The sequence below is a fragment of the Notolabrus celidotus genome, chromosome 1 (genome assembly GCF_009762535.1).
Source record: "Notolabrus celidotus isolate fNotCel1 chromosome 1, fNotCel1.pri, whole genome shotgun sequence".
Lineage (NCBI taxonomy): Eukaryota > Metazoa > Chordata > Actinopteri > Labriformes > Labridae > Notolabrus > Notolabrus celidotus.
The window spans coordinates 9490133-9511885 of record NC_048272.1 but is presented as its reverse complement, the minus strand read 5'-3'; the positions used below and the strand labels follow the sequence as shown (position 1 = coordinate 9511885).

The window sequence follows — 21753 nt, the reverse complement described above, 5'->3', positions numbered from 1 at the left end:
GTAACTAGCTAAAATACTGCGGTGTGCAATGCTCATGATGGATTAAGGTGGGGTAAGACTGAGTCTTACCCTGTCTTTAAGTTGGGTCTGTGTTCATAATTTGACATAGAGTGGTCTAGACCTCCTATGTTTGTGAAAGCGTCTTGAGATAATGTTTGTTGTGATTTGGCGCAATACAAATAAAGATTGATTTCTTGATTTCTTGATTTCTTACACTCTATCTGATGTTTTATCCGCTACATAAAGGTATTAAAAAGACCAAAATAATCTAAACAATTTTAGAAAATGAAAGCCAAATGCTATGCAGAGCATAACGCTCTGGCATAGCTCAGCTGTTTTCTTTAAAGGAGTGATTGAATGACACATCTGTGAAATATTTTGATCATCCGTTACTTTAGTTGCAACATGAGGGCTCATATTCAACAATGTTTAACTTGGAGTCAATAGACACACCTGTTCATCCACCTTTTCCCACTGCTTTGAAAGACAAAGGTAAACTTGGCATTGAAAGTGATGTCATGATGTGGAAATATAACTAATAAAATTGAAAATGATCATGTGAAAAACAAACTTGTGGTCTACGCTGAGCATAAAGAACTATTTACTGCCGTCATGATATTTTTTAATACAACTCAACTGATGCCAAATTTTCCTCTTTCATTTCCAGTTTTGACTTAGTTTCTAAGTTTGATGCCAAAGTCTATGTTTAACAGCAGCAGACTTATACTGGCCCAGAAGCTGCACTGGCAAGTTAATTGTGGCAGATCGTGCTGCAATTTTTCATTGAAACAAGTTAGAGAATAAATCTGTCACTTCTTTTAAAGACTCTGGGTTATTCATGAAATGTGGAAACTTTGATGGCATTAAAAAGAGAAGCTGAGGTGCAAGCACAAAGTGTATCTTTTCCCCACTGCGGGTTCATGTGCTCACAATGTTTGTTTTCCTTCCTAACCCCTCTTTCTCATTCCTCTTTCCTCTTCATCCTAACCAGATAAAAACACTTTTGATGATCTGGAATTAATCAGATTTATCACCAGATCACTGAAGCACATTAAACACTGTGCTTGCTTCTGAATAATTCAAATAAAGGCAAAACTCAAATGGGATGATTGTTTCATGGCAAAAATAATTAAAAAGAACACTTTGGGGTTCTTCAGCTGTGAGCGTCACCTCATTTTGAAACCCTCAACCTCTATCTGCACACATCCAGAACTCGTCATTATTATCGCCTGAAGGAAAAGGAAACAAAAAATATCTTTTTATAGATCCATAAATTATTCATAGAGTGTTACAAATGCCAGATACACAGATTTGGCAGAGGCATGCAGTTTTTTTACCCATGCTGATAATTCAGACCTACAACACCCTGTGTTTTTTCTTTCATCCACCTGGCAGAGAACAAGAGCTACCCTGCCTCAGACCACTGCCGTCATTGCATTCAGCATCTTTTGTTTATTTTTTGAGCTGCTTTGATGATTCGCTTTCATGAAAAACTCCTGTGCCTTCTCTTGCTGTAGTGATCTGCATTTTTACCCCCCCCCGCCCCCCAAAAAACAGCAAAAGAACACATTTTAGCTGTTTTCTTTGAGCAGAAATCTCTTCTTCAAGTTTTAATTTGAAGTTGAATTTGTTAACACTCTTCAAAAACAAGTCTTAACAATCAATCATTTGTTTGTACAAAACTCTCAGTGCAACATAGAGCAAAGAAATGTCATTTGGTCGTCTTGTATGAGAGGAGAGAAAATGGAGCAAGAAGAAATATCACGAACACCAGAACCAAATATTCTTGTCAGCTTGTCAGTCTAAAAGTAGAAAAAAAAATCAGTGCATGAATTCTAACATCCTTGGATTAACTAATTTGTTGAGGAGATCATTAAATAGATGCAGACAAAAAAAGGTATGATGCAAACGGTGCTGCATGAACGGAATGAGATACTGACGTAGTTTGTTCAGATTATAGGTGTGTTGTTTGTGTAACACCTTTGTGCAAAGCTGTCTGCTGTAGTGCGGAGTATCACTGCAGCAGCAGCAGCAGCGTCAGGTGCTTCAGGAGGAGGCGTTTGTCACCCTCTAGTGTCAAAGAGAGGAACTGCGTTTGTTTCAGAGACCAAGTTGGAATCTGAAAGGAACGGACAGCTCGATGTATTATTCAGTGGCTGCAGAGCTTTTGAGTATCTGTGGTTCAAAATCTGAGCAGATCAAGATATTCTGCAGACAGTATTATGAGTTCAAAGCCACTGTGCCAAGTCTACATTCTAAAATCTGATACGATGGGATAGTTTATATCCCCATATAGAGAGAAAAACATATGAAGTTAAAGTGTTGACCCTGAGCACATATCAGCATTTAAAGAACTTCTATCTAAGAGTCTTATATAATGGCTTAGAGACACATATTTATATAACAGCAACATAGTCTCGTGTAACCCTACATCTTATCGTACAAATATGAGAACAAAAGCACATTTTACATTCATTTTGTCTCATTCACACGTGAGCTTCAGTTGTTACACAAACACTCACTTCTCATCACTCTGTCTCTGTTTTGATACAAACAAACACTTGCAGTGGTTATTGATTGGTGCTGATGCCTCAGTAAAAAGGTTCTGAGTTCAAACCTGCCGCTTGCTGGTGCCTGTATGTTCTCCTCATGCTTGAACGTTTTTTTCTCCAGATGCTTCGGCTTCCTCACCTAGTCCAGAAGTGTGTAGCGCAGGTTGATCGATGACTCTAAATTCAAATACCCTATGAGTGTGTTTGTCAGCACTTGTCTGTCTCCATTTGTCAGCTCTCAGCTGGGAAAGGCTCCAGCTCCCTGTGATCCACCAAGGATCAGCAGTGTCACAAATAAGAAAATGTCTGTTCCAATAAGAGTTTATAGTCTCTACAGTAGCTGTTACATCAGAATCCTGTGCACTTGCAGACATGATTTATTCTCTATGAAATGTATAAATAGATCCAGGCTAAGTTCTGGCTGTTTTCCGTCTCTTTCTGAGTGTGTTTGGTCTAAACACTCTCAGCTGGCAGAATTACTCTCTGCCTCTGAGTCTGAGGCCTCAGCCTCATCTGCAGATCCAGTCAGGGATGGGTAAGGTCTCGGCTGGTTCAAGTTGACGTAGTTCACCTTCAGACTGATGTAGTGCTCTCCTTCTAGACAGGACAGGATTTGCTGTACCTCTGAAACCAGGCTGCTGAAGCTGGGTCTGAATTCAGGCTCCGGGTCCCAACATGTCAGCATGATAGAAAAACTGTGGGATGCAGAAATGGGAAAATGAGGGTTGATGCTTGCTTGAAAAAATATAAAGTATTTGATGTAGATGATACGTCGCCTGAGAAACTTAGTTTATGGAAAGGTAACAAAATTGAGTTAATCTCCAAAGAGGGTTGAGTGGTTCTTACAGAGTGTCAGGGCAGAACTGCGGCTGAGGAAGCCGACGCCCCTTCAACAAGTAGTGTGTGATGTCGTAAGGGTCCACATTCGGATACGGGCTTGCACCTCTGGTCATCAGCTCCCACATTAAGATGCCGTATGACCACTAGGAAAAACAGAGAAGCAGTGTGTTGATACAAACAGAATGGGTGTAACAAGCATTCATTCAGGATGAAGTCTACTTACTACATCAGACTTGGTAGTGAACTTCTGTGTTTGCAGGCTCTCGATAGCCATCCACTTCACTGGCAGCTTCACCCGTTTGTGATCCTGAATGCTGTAGTACTCTTTGTCATAGATGTCCCTTGCCATCCCAAAGTCAGCAACCTTCACAGTGAAGGTTTCATCCAGCCTGAAAAGAGAAGAAATCTTTAGAAAACCGTCCTGTCCAGCCGAGCACAACGATCAGGAGAAACCAAGTGAAATGCAACCATTTGAAAAATTAAGTGTTGATTAAAAGTGATTGTTCCATTAGTGGTTTGCCGTGCATGGGTATGATGCTGAAAGATTGAAAACAGAACTTAATATTTATTGTCATATTCTCAGTTTTCCTAACTTTAGGAATAGGTCATTTATTTCCATCTCTGATGAATAACTTTAACCATCAAATCCACCGTTCAGTCTTGTTTTTACCAGCGATGCAAAATCTCTCAGATCAGGCCCTTCCTTTCACACCATAACCTAGAAATTGTCATCCATGCATTTATCACTTCCCGATTAGATTATTGTAACTCACTCTATACCTGCCTAAGCAAACACAACCTCTCAAAACTCCAGTTAGTCCAAAACGCCGCTGACAGACTCCTGCACACACACCAATAAAAGGGAACACATCACACCAATTTAGCCTCCTTTCACTGGTTGCCTGTGGGTTTTAGAATTGATTTTAAGTTTTTAACTCTCACCTTTAAAGCAATAAATGGACTGGTCCCTGAGTACCTAAGTGAATGCCTTAAAATGTATGTCCCCAACTGCTACCTGAGATCCTCCCGCAGGTCCCTTTTGGAACTTCCAAGGTTAAAAAGTCAAAAACCAGAGGTGACCGGACCTTTGCAGCCAGGGCCCCGTCACTCTGGAATGACCTGCCGGAGGAGATCAGGCAAGTCACATCCTTGTCCTCTTTTAAATCTCTTTTAAAAACACACTTTTTTAAATGTGCTTTTACTTCTTAACTCATCACTGACTTTTTTAATTTCTGCATGGTTTTTATTATTGTTTTTACTTCACTCATTTTAACTCTCCTTACAGGGTTCCCATTCTTTTCCAGGACATTTCCAGGACATTTTCATTGATGATCAAGCTGGTATGACAGTCTAAATTTAGTTCCTAATTTAGTTCCTAAATAGTCTAATATGTTCCTCTCAGTGGAAGTCTACATTGAAAGACATGTAGTCTATGGCTATCAATGAAATCATCTCTTACATACTTAAAAATTATGGCAAATTGATAATAGAATAATGCAACCACAGATGTACAGCACTTCACTTTACAAAAGAGCCTGCAAAGGAATCAGGAAGCTGCCTTACTGAAATAATTAAATAATCAGTGACAATGATCAGAGGATCAGTGCTTTAATGACCTAAATAGAACTGAATGACAAAATGGCCACAAATGTTTCTCAACTCAACTCAAACTCAAAATATACCTGCTTAATAATGATATTCATCCTGCTAAGTGGTCGATATAAAACAAAGCAAATGTCACGTTTTTTTGTTTGAGTTACCGTAAACTCTGAAAAAATCGCACCGGTGTAAAGACGCACTCTGTATTTGAAGATCTCTCAGAGGTTTAAAAAAATGTAAACTGTCTTCCTGCATGGCGATGTCTATTATGATCAGCGATGTCTACAACGTGGAGTTTCTGTGCAGCTGTGTCGCTCTTTTTGTTCCGTTTGTTTTCACTATCGGGAGTTTGCACTCCTACTAGCTAGAGCAGGGGTTCTCAAACTTTTTGGAGCCAGGGACCCCTTACAGATGAGAAAATTGTCCATGGTTCCCTCATAATTGTAACACAGATTAAGCACATTAGCACAAAAGCTGCGGCTCTGAGCCGATGCTTTATAGTGAATCAGAAGAGCCAGCTAACATTGAGAGAGGGCCGGCTCCCAGTTTTTTCCTTTCGCTGCTTAGCGCTCTCAGTGCTCAGCCCCAGCTCTGCTCACAGCAGAACTTTGTTTTGATTGGTCAGCATGGCGGCCATGCGGCAAATCACATGAGGATATAGGATACAGGTGATGGAGGGGAGGCTGTGTATCCTGGCTTCATCTGCTCCTTCAGAGAGAGTCTTCTTGAAGAACGGGCAAATACTCACTGAGAGGAGAAATCGGATCAGCCCATCCAAGCTGAGGCATCTGATTTTTCTCAATGCCAACCTGAGGACATTAATAATGTTTGCTCGAGTTTGGTTCTGGTTCTGTTTGCTTGAGTTTGGTTCTGGTTCTGTTTGCTCGAGTTTGGTCATGGTTCTGTTTGCTTGAGTTGGTTCTTTTTCTGTTTACTTGAGTTGGTACTGGTTCTGTTTGCTTGAGTTTGGTTCTGGTTCCAGTTCTGTTTGCTGCAGTTTGGTTATGGTTTGGTTAGATTCTGGTACGGTTCTAGTACGGTTTTGGTTCGGTTATGTTCTGGTTCGTTTCTGTTCTGGTTCCGTTCTGGTACAGTTCTGGTTCTGTTCTGGTATGGTTCTGTTTCGGTTCTGGCACAGTTCTGGTTCGGTTCTGGTTCGGTTCTGGTTCGGTTCTGATTCGGGTCTGGTTCGGTTCTGGTTCGTTATGCTTGGGTTTGGTACTGGTTCTGTGTGCATGAGTTTGGTTCTGGATCTATTTGCTTAGGTCTAACCCTAACCCTAATCCCTTCAGAGAGAGTCTCCTTGAAGAACGGGCAAATACTCACTGAGAGGAGAAATCGGATCAGCCCATCCAGGCTGAGGCATCTGATTTTTCTCAATGCCAACCCGCACTGAGGACTTTAATAATGTTTGCTCCAGTTCAGTTCTGGTTCTGTTTGCTTGAGTTTGGTTCTGGTTCTGGTTCTAGTTTGCTCGAGTTTGGTTCTGGTTCTGTTTGCTTGAGTTGGTTCTGTTGCTGTTTACTTGAGTTGGTTCTGGTTCTGTTTGCTTGAGTTTGGTTCTGGTTCCGGTTCTGTTTGCTTGAGTTTGATTCTGGTTTGGTTCAGTTCTGGTACGGTTCTGTTCTGTTCTGGTTCGGTTCTGGTACGGTTCTGATATGGTTCTGTTCTGGTTCTGGTTCGGTTCTGGTTCTGGTTCGGTTCTGGTTCGGTTCTGGTTCGCGGCTGGCTAATCATAACCCTAACCCTACCCTAATCATAACCCCTAACCCTAACCCTAAACCTAACCCTTATCCTAACCCTAATCCTAATCACAACCCGAACCTTAACCATAAACTTAATCCTAACCCTAACCCTAATCCTAACCCTGACCCTAACCCTAATCCTAATGCTAACCTTAACCCTAATCACAACCCTAACCCTAATCACAACCCTAACCCTAATGCTAACCCTAACCCTAATCCTAATTTAACCCTGGTTCGGTTCTGATTCAGATCTTGTTCGCTTCTGGTATGGTTCTGGTTCGGGTCTGGTTTGGGTCTGGTTCGGGTCTGGTTCGGTTCTGGTTGGGTTTGCTTGGGTTTGGTTCCGGTTCTGTGTGCTTGAGTTCGGTTATGGTTTGGTTTGGTTCTGGTATGGTTCTGGTACAGTTCTGGTTAATTTAACCCTAACCCTAAGCACAACCCTAACCCTAATCATAACCCTAACCCTAACCATAACCTCGACCCTAATCACAACCCTAACCCTAACCCTAACCCTTACCCTAATCCTAACCCTAATCCTAACTTAACCCTAACCATAAGCACAAGCCTAACCCTAATCACAACCCTAACCCTAACCATAACCTTAACCCTAACCCTAGGATCAGGATGAGAATGGTTTTGTAAAAGAATAAATGCACAAAATTGGGCAATTATAAGGCTTCTCATAAAAAACACACTACGTAAAAGGGTTTTCAACACACAAACCATTAGTTTTTGCAAATTTAAGGTAAAATATAAGGCTACAAAAGATCCTAAATTAAGAGCCGTTCGGGAGTCGAAAGAGCCGGCTCTTCTTTGGGAGCCGAGTCAGAAGAGCAGCACAGTGTGCACTCAACTTTCAATGAATTGGGATGTGTTTTGTTAATAGGGTCAGGTCGCACGCAGCCATGTTGGAATAATTTTCCTTGACTATATGTGATTTTCCAGGACATTTTACCTTTTCTACCATTTTCCAGGTGTTTTCCAGTACTGGAAAACTGGTCAACTGTTTTCCAGGTTTTCCATGACGTGTGGGAACCCTGTCCTTACCTTTGTTATGTACTTTGTTGTTTTTAATCGCTGTCTTGTACTCTGTAAAGCACTTTAACTGTAAACATATTTTTAAAAGGTGCTATATAAATAAAACGTATTATTATTATTATTATTATTATTATTATCTCAAAGAAATGTCTCTGTGCATTAAGTACCCTGGGAACCAGAATTATCAGCTGGCTCATGGCCCTCTAAAATCTGTCTCATTCAGAAAGATTTCAGGGGGCCTGACTGAAGTGGACAAATACAAGCTTTTATCTCATGTGTGCTGGACTAGAGTGACATTGAGGAATTTTAAAACAACCAAATATGGCTGCCACTGATTGCATCATTACTGACTTAACTGGGCAGTAGGTCATGTGACGTAGTAGCATTGACTACAGCATTAAGTTATGACAAATATCTGTGTGTTTTATTAAACTATAAGCAACATGTGGGTGTTGGAGCTAGCAAAGTATAGGCTCAAATCCAAAGGGAATCGTGCTTTCTCTGTCAGAGCTCCTCGACTTTGGAACGACCTCCCTGAGGAGATAAGGCATGCATAGTCAGTGACATCTTTTAAATCTCTTCTTAAAACATATTTTTACAGACTTGATTTTATGTGACCTCATCCTATTAACCGCTTTTGTTTCTATTTTGTTATTAATTTTAGTTTTTATCCATCTAATTCATTGTCTTAAATTGTATTTGATTGTTTGATTTTATTATTCATTGTTTTAATTTTTTTTCTTTTATTATTTTAATATTCCTAATTCATCCTTTGCACTTTTTCTAATTTCCCCAATGTGATGTTGTCCTTTTACTCTGAAAACCTCTTTTATTGCCCTTTAAATGCTTTTATTTACTTCTCCATTTTTATTTATTTATTTGTATTTATTTATTATCTATTTACCCTGAAAAACCTCTCAACAATGATTTACTGGTCAATTGTCACACCACTCCATACTGTTTAATTGACATGTATTCCTTTCAACCTCTTCCTTGCATTTTGTTTTGCATTGATCAAATTTTCTCCTCCCTGTCTGTCAATTTGTTTACTCTGCTATTTGAACTAAGCTGTGTTTGTCAAAGTACTTTGTAAACATTTGTTTTTAAAGGTGCTATATAAATAAAGTTATTATTATTATTATTATTTTTTTTTTAATACAAGTCTTCAGGTTGTGGCCCTGCTGGTTGAAAAGGCATTTCAGTCTAAGCCAGGAGAAGTTTCAGACTACATTGGTCTGTCGTTATCAAGCCATGCTGTCAGTACTGGAGTAACCCAAAAAGCAATGTAAGCAAAAATGATAGAACATTTAGCTAGCCCCAAAATACATCCACGAATTGACATGATAGCAGTACAATAAGAAGTAAAAAGGCCTCATTAGGTTTGACAAAGCTTTTCCACTCATGTCAGTGATGGAGTTAAAGGTGGGAGTATTCAGTTAGATTCACACTCACATGCAGTTACGTGCAGCCAGGTCTCTGTGGACAAATTTCTTCTGGGCTAAATACTCCATACCCTTGGCAACTTGGAGTCCAAAGCCAATCAGGTCTTTCACTGTTGGGTTCTGTGGGGAATTAATTAAACAGAGCTTAACCTTTAAAAGCGAAGCGGTCAAAAGCAAACATTAATGATCTACAGGTCATGACTTCGTTGTGTAATTTACCCTCTTCTCAGAGCGGATAAAATGTCGCACATCCCCATGCTTCATATAAGGTAGAACCACTAGAGGGAGCCCTTCTTTGGGCAGCATGATGCCCAGCAGAGACAGTATGTTAGGGTGATGGAAACCTTTCATGATGATGCCCTCTCTGAGGAACTGGTCCACCTCTCCCAAATCTGTGATCCCTGATGATACAACACATACTGTTATAGTTTAATACAGAGCATATAGAGAGGATTAAATCATGAAGTGAGGATTAACGTACTGTTTAATGATTTGACAGCACAGTGGGTCTCATGCTTGTTGCTATCAATTAGGTATCCATGATAAACAGTTCCAAAGTGGCCTGCATGAGAGGACAGTGTGTTTATTATGAATATCTTCTTCAAAGAGTGCAACAAAAAAAGATTGTCAATGCACAATGGTTACCTTTTCCGATTATCTGACTATCCTCAATCCTGAGCATGTCAGCGGGGATCAAGACATCTTTGACCTCCTCAAGAAGATCAGAACTCAGACTGACCATGGAGATGTTGTCTCGTGGCATCAAAGGGATCGCCAAATGGTCATGGCTGGCAGCATATACCAACCCTTGGAACGCCATTGCTCCTGAACCTGAAGTTTGACTGGCCAGATCAACTGTAACAAAGCAGGACAAACACACATGAGGATCAACATAAAAATAGACTATATATTTCAAAGAGCTACTATAGCGTTACAGTGAAAGCATGAGGCAAGGGTTAGCAAAAGACAGACTGAATAAGTGTTTACTTTTAAATATTTTCAAAGATGAATAAATGTGGATGTCTGACCTCGTCTGTAGTCACCTGTTGGGGAGGAATTACGGCTGCTGCTCATGCGGTTCTGTGAAAGCATCGTTGATAAACGATTCTCGATGTTGGCTGAAAATAAAAATACCATAATGATATACATTTGACTGAGCAGCAAATAAACAGAGGTTAGTGCATTATGATTATACAGTTGTGCTCATAAGTTTACATACCCTGCAAGAATGTATGATTTCTTGGGTAGTTTCTGTTGTCATTATGATATAAAAAGAGTTAACACAGTTGTTTGACAATAAATGGCTTCACCCAACCACTAACCATGAGTGAAAAAAATGTTTTTCTCTTATCATTCATATTCTCTGAAAAATGGCCCAAAAGAAGTCACAAATTTTGCCAGGGTATGTAAACTTATCAGCACAACTGAATATACATTCAAACTTGTATTTAAAACTAAAAAAACATGAATTAGTATATAGCAGAATTTCCTCACCTCTCTTTTTCTTCCTCAAATGGATCATCACTACTAATGCAAGTCCAGCACCTACCACCAAAGCAACCAGGATACCCAGCACTATTCCAATGATCACAGTCGCCTGGTTGCCGTCATCGTTCACAACTGTACCCACATCGTAAACTACCCTGTTCACAGACACCTACAGGAGAGAAGGATGATATTGCTTGTTGAAAAAGTTATATCCATTATTACAAAGAATATATTTTTTAAGGTTGGTGATTAAGAAGCAGTCCCTCTCACCTTGACAGGCAGTCCCTCACTAGGGATGACGAGGCCTTTGGGGATCCTGCATGTCAGTTCATTGAGAAGAACCTGGGCGTTACAGTTCACTCCACCAATGGTCATAATGATCTTCATGCATGTGCTCACTGTATTCAGTTTATTATGCTGTAAAATATGAAAGAAAGGAAAGACATTAATAAAAACAGTGATGAGGAGGATATATGAATATATGGAAATATGAATATAAGTGTTGTGAATGTATTAATGAGATGTTAATTTAACATTTGAATTACTTAATCAGATGTAAATGTAAACATACATGTAGTGAAACTTCCGTCTCTCCTGGTTTTAGAGGTAATAATTTATCATCATTTTCAAATGGAATGACTGTGACATCAGGGTGATAGTCAAATCGACTTTTCCAGAGATTTTTTTTCCCGTCCATGTGAATAAAAATCACTCCTGTGTCTGACTTGTCTTCAGGCATTTCCTCAGGAAAAGCCGGGGCCCAGCACTCCATGTGTGTTGCATTCTTTGTGCCACTGCAGACCTGAGGAGGAATATTGTTTGAAATCAAAACTGCTATCATAGTGAAACATAATTCAAACGTATTTTCAGTCAAATATTAAGTACAGATGACCATTCCTAATCTTCTCTACCTACATGAATCTTTAATTTCCCTATGAACTCAATGGCCTGGTTTGAATAGAACGGTAATTTAAGTGGATCATTTGAAAACTGTTTCACACAAAGGATGAAATCAAAGAGTTAACTCACTTGTTTAAGAGACTGATTGGGTGGAGTGTTTGGAGTGTATTGAATCTCAGTTTTATGTGCAGTGTCAAGATTCTGACCCTCTATCACCAGCTTGGAACCACTGTATGAAATGAGCATGTTAATGATCCATGATTTTAGCACAAACATGATTAGTCTTTTTATTCTCAAGCAAGCTGTTTTGAGAGGTGACATGGCATGGGGAATGTATTTTACCTTTGGAAACTGCAGAGAGGTTGTACAGAGGTTATGACAGGGTTTTTCTTGTAGAGGAATGTCTCGGTGATCGTCACTTCTAATTCATCGATGACAACTTTTACAGGTACATCCCCCACACCTGCTGCAGCTGCTGTGGTGCAGACGATTGAGGACAAAGCCTCACTATCTGTAGGAGAACTGAAAAGAGAAAAGAGACAAGATTAATTAGGTATCTAAACATTATAAAATTGCTGGTTTGGAGAGTATAATTTTTCCGAAGTTGGCTGTGTTTCTTACCTTTCAATGTTGCATTTTTTGCCCCCAAAGAAGACATCTCTTTTTACCCCAGAGGTAAGATATCTGCCTGTCAGCGTAACTGTTGTTCCTCCAAACACAGGTCCATAATTGGGCCTGATTTCTGTAATGCTGGGCTCCTAAATACATGAAACATTTGTTCAAATTATGCATAGAATTAAGGCAACATTTATTCTGAATTGGTTCATATGGCTTAAAAGTGAGCTCTCTCACCACAACAGAGAAGCCAGACATCTCTGTGTTGCCATCGATTGAGTATCTGCCCTTCACTTCACCCTCCTTTACGTTCAGAGTGATGGTGAGGTTGTCTTGTGGACTGATTTCTTCTATCCTGCACACAAGCCTGTATTATAGACACAATGAGGGAAGTGTGTTAATTCTTCAGATTAAGCTTTTCCTCAGAGCTAACAGTTTGTTAGACAGAAAGAACATAAAAAAATGAAAGGATGTGAAAAAAAACAAGTTAACAGTATTAAACAAATGTTACAACCTTTCATAAGGTGTGTCAGTGTGGCATCGCTAGGGTATTTGCACCATTTAATTCCATTCTCACAGTTTGTATAACTTACATGATAGAAAAACAATTGCTACTTGTTGACTTGAAGGTCCTCAGACTTAGATTGGGTCTCGCTTGAACACAACTCGTGTAGGTGCACTTTCCTTTAGAGGCCTGTTTTGACAGTTTTGCTTGACTTCTGCTTCCTACATTTGTTGTTCATTTGACTAGTTATGATAGATCCACTATTTTTTGTTCAGTTTGCTTTTGTGCAGTCTGTTCATTCTGTAGTTTGGCTGTCAGCTGCCATTTACTACTATTTTGGGATGCTGGTATTTTAATATTTATGGAATTCCTGGCTTTAAGATAAGATAAGATAAGATAATCCTTTATTCGTCCCACAACGGGGAAATTTAAGTGTTACAGCAGCAAAGTAGACAGTGCAAAACAGTATTGTTATTGATTGTAGAGTCTGACCACTGCAGGAAAAAAAGACCTGCGGTATCTCTCCGTGAGACTTACCTGATTTGCTCTTTGTGGTTCAATTAAATCGGGGTAACAAACTGAAATAAGCTACAAAATATTTTGCATGACCACATTAATTGGAGGGAAGTAAATATGAAATTGATCTACAGATCTACTTGATCTATTTAATAGAGGTAAAAATAAATAAAAAGGAGACAGGTCTGGGAGACTTGCAATATAAGGGTAGGGTTAAAAAAATGACCCATTTGCATACAGAGGTACAGTTAAGTAATTTCGTTGTCAAAATATGGTGAGAAATAGAACAACTTCCACTCTGTACATTAGAGATAAATGGGAAAAGGAACTGAACAGAAAAATAACCATGGAACAATGGCATAACATGTGTAGGACAGAGTAGATCATCAAGCTCTAGAATGTGGAGGGAATACAGTTAGGGAAATATTGTGAGATTTTTCATCACACCGAAACTTAAAGGCAAATTCTCACCTGTTCCACAGACTTGCTGGAGACAGTGTGGTGAGCATGATGTTGATCACGCTCATGTTTATTGGCAATGTGTGAAAATGACTGAATACCGGGATGAAGTGTGGAAAGGAATGACAGCAATTTTAGGTTATGATCTTCCTAAGACATGTGAAGTGCTGTATCTGGGAAATTTAACACAGGAAAATGTACAACCCAAAGACATGTACCTGGTTGGAATACTACTTCTGGCATCAAAGAAAGCTATAACAAGAAGGTGGTGTAAGGAGGACACCCCCACTCAGAAAAACTGGTTGGACATTATTGAAAAACTACATGATATGGAGAACTTTACACACAGTTTAAGACTTCAACAATCTGCCTGCCAAGGACAATGGAAAAAGTGGACTGACTTTATAACCCATCAAAAATTCTGAAGAGAATGGACGTTTTTAAAGGAGGCTTAAAGCTAGGGTTGGCAGTCTCGGAAAACTAGCATGAATTTGAATGTAGCATTTCCTCAGGACTCCGTCTAACCCCTCCCCTCCTCCCTCAGAGCTCCTCCAAAACGACGTGTTTATTTTGATGTAACCTCACCAAGAAAATCCAAATAAAATATAAGTAAAAAAAAAAAAAAAAAAAATGATCCATGTAGCCAAATACTGCAGCAGTAGTTGCAGTATGTATGCAGTACAAAAAACTGAATTTAACATTGTATTGCAAGTTCAGCACTCACTTTGTACCATTGCTCTTCTCAGGTAGGACAGTACATGCGGTCCCAGTGCCCACTGTGATAACATGGGTGTCGCTGCTGATGCTGCGCGGAGGCCCAGGTGAGCGAAACTCCCAGCCGCACAGTGTCATTTCAGTCTTACCACCAGCAGGAGCAGCTTTAGGGAAAAACTGCAGAAGAAAAAATTACAGCAATCAGCGTCTAAGTACACTCAGTGCAACTTTGGTACTCCTGGTGGGTTAACTTCAATCTATGGCTAATCAGTTACAGCAGCATATCTACCTCTGTTACGACAGGCGCACAAGAGTCTGTGTTCCACTGTGAGGCACACTCATGCTGCCTCGAGCAGATTCCCGAACACCAGCCACACTTCATGAAGAGTGGAGCTGTCAGACATTTGGGGCATGTGGCAAAATGTGCACACCCTGGTCCTGCAGAAGGTACCTTAAACATCTGGTAAAAGACAAAACAGACACAAAGTGTAAAAACAGAGCATGTTATTCCTGGATATTTTGCAGGGATTAACCATGTCTCTGCAGCATTATTAAAGCGTTACTGGAGTTCTAAGAAAAATCTACAGCCAAATCCTAATCCCCATCCTGAAACCTAAGCACTGAACTCTCATGGAATGATGTCCAGCATGCAGTGGGAAAGTCTGTGTAAGTTGATATAAAAATGAGGACTGGTACACACTATCATGACACTACAGGTTGCCTCAAAACAAGATGTGCCTTAAAAAAAAAAGTGCATGATGTATTATCCTTTAGAAAATGTAACCAAAAACAATGTACACAACTGTAGAAATGTGGCATACATAACCACAAAAGTGATTAACTAATTTTGACAGTCATAGATGACACTGTTTGCATTTTTTCATCATCACACCCTTGCTTTCTGTGTTTAAAATTTGATTTTTTCTCCCAAACTTTATCAAAAATGAAAACATCTGGAGAGCTGATCAATCATGTTCTTCTCGTGTCCACACTTGATGACCTGGCAGTGGGACAGCGCTGAACTCTTACACAATTACCAGGAACACGCCTCGAAGTGTGCTGAGGCATACTTTCTTTAGCACACTTCTAACACAGCTGAGTCTTTTAGTCATGATGAAAACTACATTTTTTTCATCTTTTCTCTGATAAATCACACAGCACTTGTATTCTTTTGTTTTGTCGGTTCAACTTGAAGCTGTATTCCTCTGTCTTCCTTTGTCACTGATGAGATGATAATACACCGGGTGTGTTATTTGGCTTGAACTTGTACCTTTGTAGCTACTTGTAAAAACATCTGGAACTCTGTTCAACTAGTTGTCCAACAACAACTGCGCACATGTTCAGGCCGAACATGCTTGTTGCGTGCCTTATGTTTAAGTCTGTTTTGACACTCAATGACCTCTTTGCAAAAAGAAAAAAGGCCGAGAAATTTCTAAGTGTGCTCCCATCCCCTCTTACTCCTATAAGCAAGGGTGTCGTAGTGGGGGGAAAAGTGGGACTGACTACCTATGGGCCAAGTGGGGAGGGGGGCCCTTAATGGGCCTGAAATAAAATGTGTTTTCTACTAGGCTTTTCTTTTGTTTTGTTATAAGTGCAATAAGATTCAGAATTCCTTTCTGGAAAAAAGGGGAGTCTCGGCTCCGTGAGATGCGCGTCTCATGCCTAAAGTGGGGAATAGTCATATTTCCATAGCATCAAATATGGCTGAATCTGATTGAAAGTAAACTGTAGGTTTTTAGAGTTTTATTTTACTTCATAAGGTTAGATTATACCAAATAATGCCCCCTTGTTGTTATTCAAGTCACTTGGCTTCAAATAATCTTGTTTCAAGAGGTGGACAGTCTGAAGGTCAATATTGTGCAGTTACATTTGGAGAAATTGTAAAAAAATATATATATATATTGATATGTAGCTTACATTTGAGTCAGTTAACCAGGATAGTTTTAAGCATTTATTTTTGTTTAATGAAAATAAACCAGTATTATAGCAGCAATGTTATATTTTGTAGGGTTGGCTGTGGTGATGGGGCTCACTGAGATGTCTTTTCAGGGGGCCCAGAATTCCTGGTGACGCCCCTGCCTATAGGATAAGAAATATCAGGATTAAATTTTTCCACTGTTACCTTATTTCCAACTACAAAGAGAAGCGTATCTTCTGAGTACACAGCTGCTGTCCTGGACACCGCAGATCCTTCGAGAGAATAGTTGGCAAAAACAATCGGTGTGTTCACGCTAAGAATCACCTAGAACAGACAAAACTCAGAGTTAATGCTACAAATCTTCATGAGAGGAGCTTTATACAACATTTCCTGGCAGTTAACATGAACAATTGTAAGGCTTAGACATTTGTGATGCATCATGAAATGATTCTTATGCTTTCTCTACCTGCAGTATCCGTCCATCTGAGGTACCAAAGTGGCCGATTGTCTGATCCCCGATAATCGTGACCAGGACAGCTGTGAAAAGGACGTCTCTCATCTGCTGGTTGAAGAGGTCAAGTCTGTAGTACGGCTTTGACACTAGGGTGGCTTTGGAGGTGCATGTGTCATCTTGAGAGTTCTGCATGGGGAGAGAAACATGGACAGAACAACATTGCTGAAAGTATCCACCTCAGTCTGCATCATCACACGTATAAACAACATGCACAAACTTGTGGAGGAGAGGAAATGAGGTAAAGAGAGAGGCAGTCTTTATTCGTCCTTGTAGGGAGGAAGTGCCCCAGCCTAGCCTGGAGTCAACCACAAGCTGTGAGGGCATTAAACAACGGTGACTTCAACTCTGCATGTTGACTTCGTGACTGTTAATTAGGGCAGATTGTAAGCTTCTGAAACTGGACTTTCCACACGTTCTCACATACTAAACAAAGTTTGACAGATGTGTTTGGAGGAGATACTTCTGTTAATTAAGTGTTATTATTATGTTGTAAAAATAGTTTAACATATGGTAAACATTCCTCTGCAGAGCAATTTAGCTGACCTGCCCCAGCATGCCCCTGTGCTGTGCTTCCCACTGTTTCAATGGCTCATTTTCACTTCATTTGATCTTTTAAGTCATCCACGTATGTCAGGATTTCAAGCTCTAATTAATTCAGTGCAGTATCCAAACTATATTATCGTACACACCCAGCTCTAAAACATATAAATAAATCTGGTTAGTTATCTCAAAGACAGCTTTATGGCTGATTTAACCATGGTACCAAGTAATAGACCAGAACTGTAATTCTTTCCAATTTCCCATCATCTCTCCACAACTCTTCCCCTTTCCTTCACAAATATGAAGCGTAAAAGCCAGGCACTGTCCAACGCCGTCCCTCCCCCTTTAAATTCCACCTTTTTATCAGCAGGATTTATAACTCTGTGTTTCTTGGCACACATTCCTGGAGGTGTGCACACGTCAGTGAGAGCTCAAAGGACACAGTTCGAACTCAATGAAGGGAAATGAGACCACACCTTTATTATTTTGTAGAGTGCCAAAGGCGAACGCTCTACTCAATCAGAGGGATCTCTGCACGTTTTTTTTTCAAAGTGTCTGACCGTGCCAGGTGTTTTTTTCTCCTCTTGTTTACAGATTGAAGCATTGATAGAAATCTGAACATTAAAAAGTGCAGCAGTTGGAACATTTTGTAGCAAAAGTTCCTGTATCAGGTCTCTGTGCTGTAAACACCCTCTTCTCTCCAAAAGACTGAAACTTAACAGAGCAGAGAGACGGTGTGGCAACGTGCAGGTCACACAACTGACTCATCCACCCCTCCCAGTTCTCTCATCTGGCCCAGCTCTCTCTCTCTATTTCGCTCTCTCACTCCCGCACACACACACCCACACACACACACACATACACACCTTTGGCAGAGTTGCCACAGGCGAACAATATTCTAGAATTTAGGATTTGTGTTCTTAGTGCAGCGTCTCTTAAAAGACATGATCTCTTATTGGAAAATAGAGAGTTTGGAGTTCTTAGATGCTCAAACCAAGTGAGATGAAAATACTCTTTAGTGAGAAACACTGATTTTAAAGGGAGAGAAAAACTTAATCAGATATAAAGAATGTAGAAAGCCTTCAAAATCATCCTCACTATGAAAATGCCCACTGAATCAAATCTTCTTTAGGTTTTTTTTTTTTCCAGAAGATTCCCTCTGTTTCTCTGCCCTTTTGACTTTTCCCTATTGTTCAAGCCTATTTAAAATGCACCCTTAATGATAAACTGATGTTGTGTACTTCATTACACAATGTTTGTCTGGACAGGTCACTTCCTGTCTGGTGGTAGAGAGACCTTTGCCCCGTTCCTCTGCCATTAAAAAACAGAGTTACTCACTTCGTGTGGGCAGCTCTCACACGGCTGGAAGTGACAGAGACCTCTGGACAGCTGCTCTGTTCCTGACTTGCAGCAGGCATCCACGCCCTTCTCAATGGCATCATTCACTTTAGTCAAAGGGAAGGCACACAGGGCCGAGCTCTTCTTAGGTACACCGCTCTCATTCACCTCTGCGAACACTCCATACAGAATATCCTCTGTCTCGCTCACCCTCAGCTCGTCTGCCAACTGTTTTGACGCTCGCCCAAAGTGTGCTGCTTGTAACCCGTTGTACACAACATCCCTGAATGTCCCTCTACGCCTCCTCCTGCGCTTTGTGTCGTACTTGCACTCCAGCACCACCTCCCTGTACATCCACACCTCTGGAGTTGTAACTGGCAGTCGCCCGAGACGAGTCTGAAAAGCTGAGTTGTTCCTTGATGGGTTTTCTCTCTGCAGGGACAGGAAGTAGACAAATTCCCTGGTGGAGAAGCTGTAGATGTAGTCAATCTTGTAGGAGTCCTGCAGATTGGGGAGCACCGACAGGCCCTTGCTGACAACCTCAAATCCATCTTCAGTAGAAAACTGCCTCAATGCTGATATTGACCTCCTGGGATACCTCTGTGCCACATCACTGTTGACAGAGGATGCTACAAAGAATAGGGAGATGAATCCCTGTTCAACTATGGTGACTTTGGTTCCAAGTGGGCTGGCCACACAGTCTGGACAGAGGGTTGGAGAGTTGTTCTCTTTTTTGTATAAACACTCTGGATCAGGTTTTGTAGGGCCAATCTCCATGAAGTGACAGATCCCATGTTGAGTACTCCCACAAATGTATAAGTAAGGATCAGGAACGACACCTAAATCTATAATCAGAACCACATTGTCTGTATCCACTGGATCTCCAGGATCCGTTTCTATGTCACACACCTGACAGGTTTCACAGTCAGCACTGCCAACAGGTCCAGTTTTCACCTCCCATATTTTACTTAAAGTAGAATTAACTGCCTCTATTACATTCTGGCTCCCAACATACACCTCAGGTGGCTGATCCCAAGCTGAGTAAACCGCTATGTTTTGAATAGGTTTGTCTGTTTGAAAGTAGGGGAGGGAGTATTTCACAGAGGAATCCACCAGCACGCGTGGAGTGAAAGGACATGTGTGCTGTCCTGAGGTAGTCAGCGTTTGTATCCATATGCATACGATCAGCAAGGCAGCCCAAGTGACCATCTCCACGCCACAGACCGAGGGTGATCGAGCGCTACCCGTAAGATACTTTCCTCAGAGAGAACATTCTGGAGAAGCAGGTGGAGATCTGTGAAGGGGAAACAAGAAAAGGACTGCTGAGATTAAACAGACCAAAGGAGGATATTTATATTTAATTCTCACATTCAACAGAAATGTAGCCTGCTGCTTTAGAAGTGGAGGTGGATAACATAAACATTAAAGCTTGTTTAAACTTAGTAACAGCATGAGTAGCCATGAAGGGAGAAAAAGCTGCTGCTTCCTCTCTAACCTTAGTGACAAAGTAGCGGCTTTCCCTCAAAAAACATCTACAATTCAAAAAAGTGTTGATACCCATGTATAACATATATGTAACACTTAAGATATATGGCTAATAAAGCAAATAGAAAAATAACAAGTTGGTGGAGTCATGATAAAATCTACAGTGGGCATGACATGACTTGCATCAACATGTGGAGTAACTGTGGAAATGTTCAGGCTTCCAGAGTCAATCACAGAAACACCGAAGGATAACTGAGCCTCATTTCATGAAAAAGGAGAGAAATCAAAATGAATGTGTACTTATTTAAGCTGATTGCTAAGTGAGACAGTTATTTTACTTAAGTTTCAAGTGAGAAGACAACTGCCTTATGAGAACATAAACATTAAGAAGACAATAATTCAGTTTATTTGAGTTTATAATAAACTAGCTTGGTTGGCAAGGCTGGCTGAGGTAGTGAGGTGTTTAATATAAAGTGTTAAGTCATTCATTAACATGGACCATACACTATTCTAGAAATCATCCATTAAAAAAAACGAAAAAAAACAAAAAACCACATAAATCTAAATGATCTTACCTTGTTTAGTAAAGCTGGAAAACGTTGTCGTGTTTCGTTCAGATGCCTTCAAATATCTTTTTTCTCTCTATATTGATATGTTCAAGTAACTTCTCTTTTCCAGCGGTGGCGTATTCACCTGACAGCACCGTGGTCACACTGTTACAGAGTTTATATACACTCAAACATATCCACTTGCTGTAACAACTTTCAGGTTACACATGAAAACCGGATCTTACACTGACCTTCAAAATAAAGGCGCGCAAGCCAGGATAGAATTTACTGGAGCAACGTTCTGATACATTTAGATTCTTAATGTGCTTTTTTTTTTTTTTTAGCAGATTTATCCACTCATCATTCAATAATTGATTTTCTAAATTGTTATGACCAACTTCTGATTGGATTTTATTCACTTTGATTTAAAAAGGTATCATAGGCAGGGGTTCCCATCTTTTTTGGCTTATGTACCCCCTTTGCAAAAACAATTTGACCAAGTCCCCCCCTTGTATGGCCGAGAAAAAAAATCAGGAAATAATATCAGACAATAACGTGAATAAATGTATGCATGTGGTTTTATAGTGTCACAATGACATTGAAATGAAAGATGACACACATTCATTACTTTTGTAGTGCTATATTTTTCAGAAATAATTAAAATTGAGGCAGCTGGTGCCTTTGATGGCCCAAGGAGCACACCGATTTATTTCTGTCAAACTAGCATCAAGATGTATCACAGTTACAATCCTTTCTTTTTGTGCATTTCTTTTCCTCTCCTCATGTCTTACCACAACCAACCCCACCCTGGGAGGGAGGGCGGAGGCTGTCTGGTCCGAGCGGCTTTGCAAATAATATATTTTATGAATGAATGTGCTCACTTTTGAAATACTGCCCTATTTGATGTTGAATTGAAATCAAAATTAAATTCTGTTGATAAAGTTTTTTTAAATCAGATTTTATTTTAATTTTTTTTTTTACATTTGTCATGTACCCC

At 40.1% G+C, this 21753-nt stretch overlaps 1 protein-coding gene across 1 annotated transcript; it reads right to left on the bottom strand.

The window, feature by feature from the left end:
* Positions 1-1575: 1575 nt before the first annotated feature.
* LOC117822844 (macrophage-stimulating protein receptor-like) lies at positions 1576-20921 on the bottom strand. The gene is made up of 21 exons (XM_034697773.1): positions 20784-20921; positions 18724-20017; positions 16798-16971; positions 16536-16655; positions 14703-14873; positions 14424-14590; positions 12457-12586; positions 12226-12362; positions 11947-12126; positions 11734-11833; positions 11276-11506; positions 10975-11121; positions 10711-10873; positions 10245-10334; positions 9862-10071; positions 9698-9778; positions 9436-9617; positions 9227-9336; positions 3616-3781; positions 3399-3535; positions 1576-3247 (listed from the first exon to the last, which is right to left on the bottom strand). Exons 2-21 carry the CDS (start codon positions 19930-19932, stop codon positions 3016-3018), a joined length of 4137 nt encoding a protein of 1378 aa, XP_034553664.1. The 5' UTR covers positions 19933-20017; positions 20784-20921; the 3' UTR covers positions 1576-3015.
* Between the last annotated feature and the right edge of the window lie 832 nt (positions 20922-21753).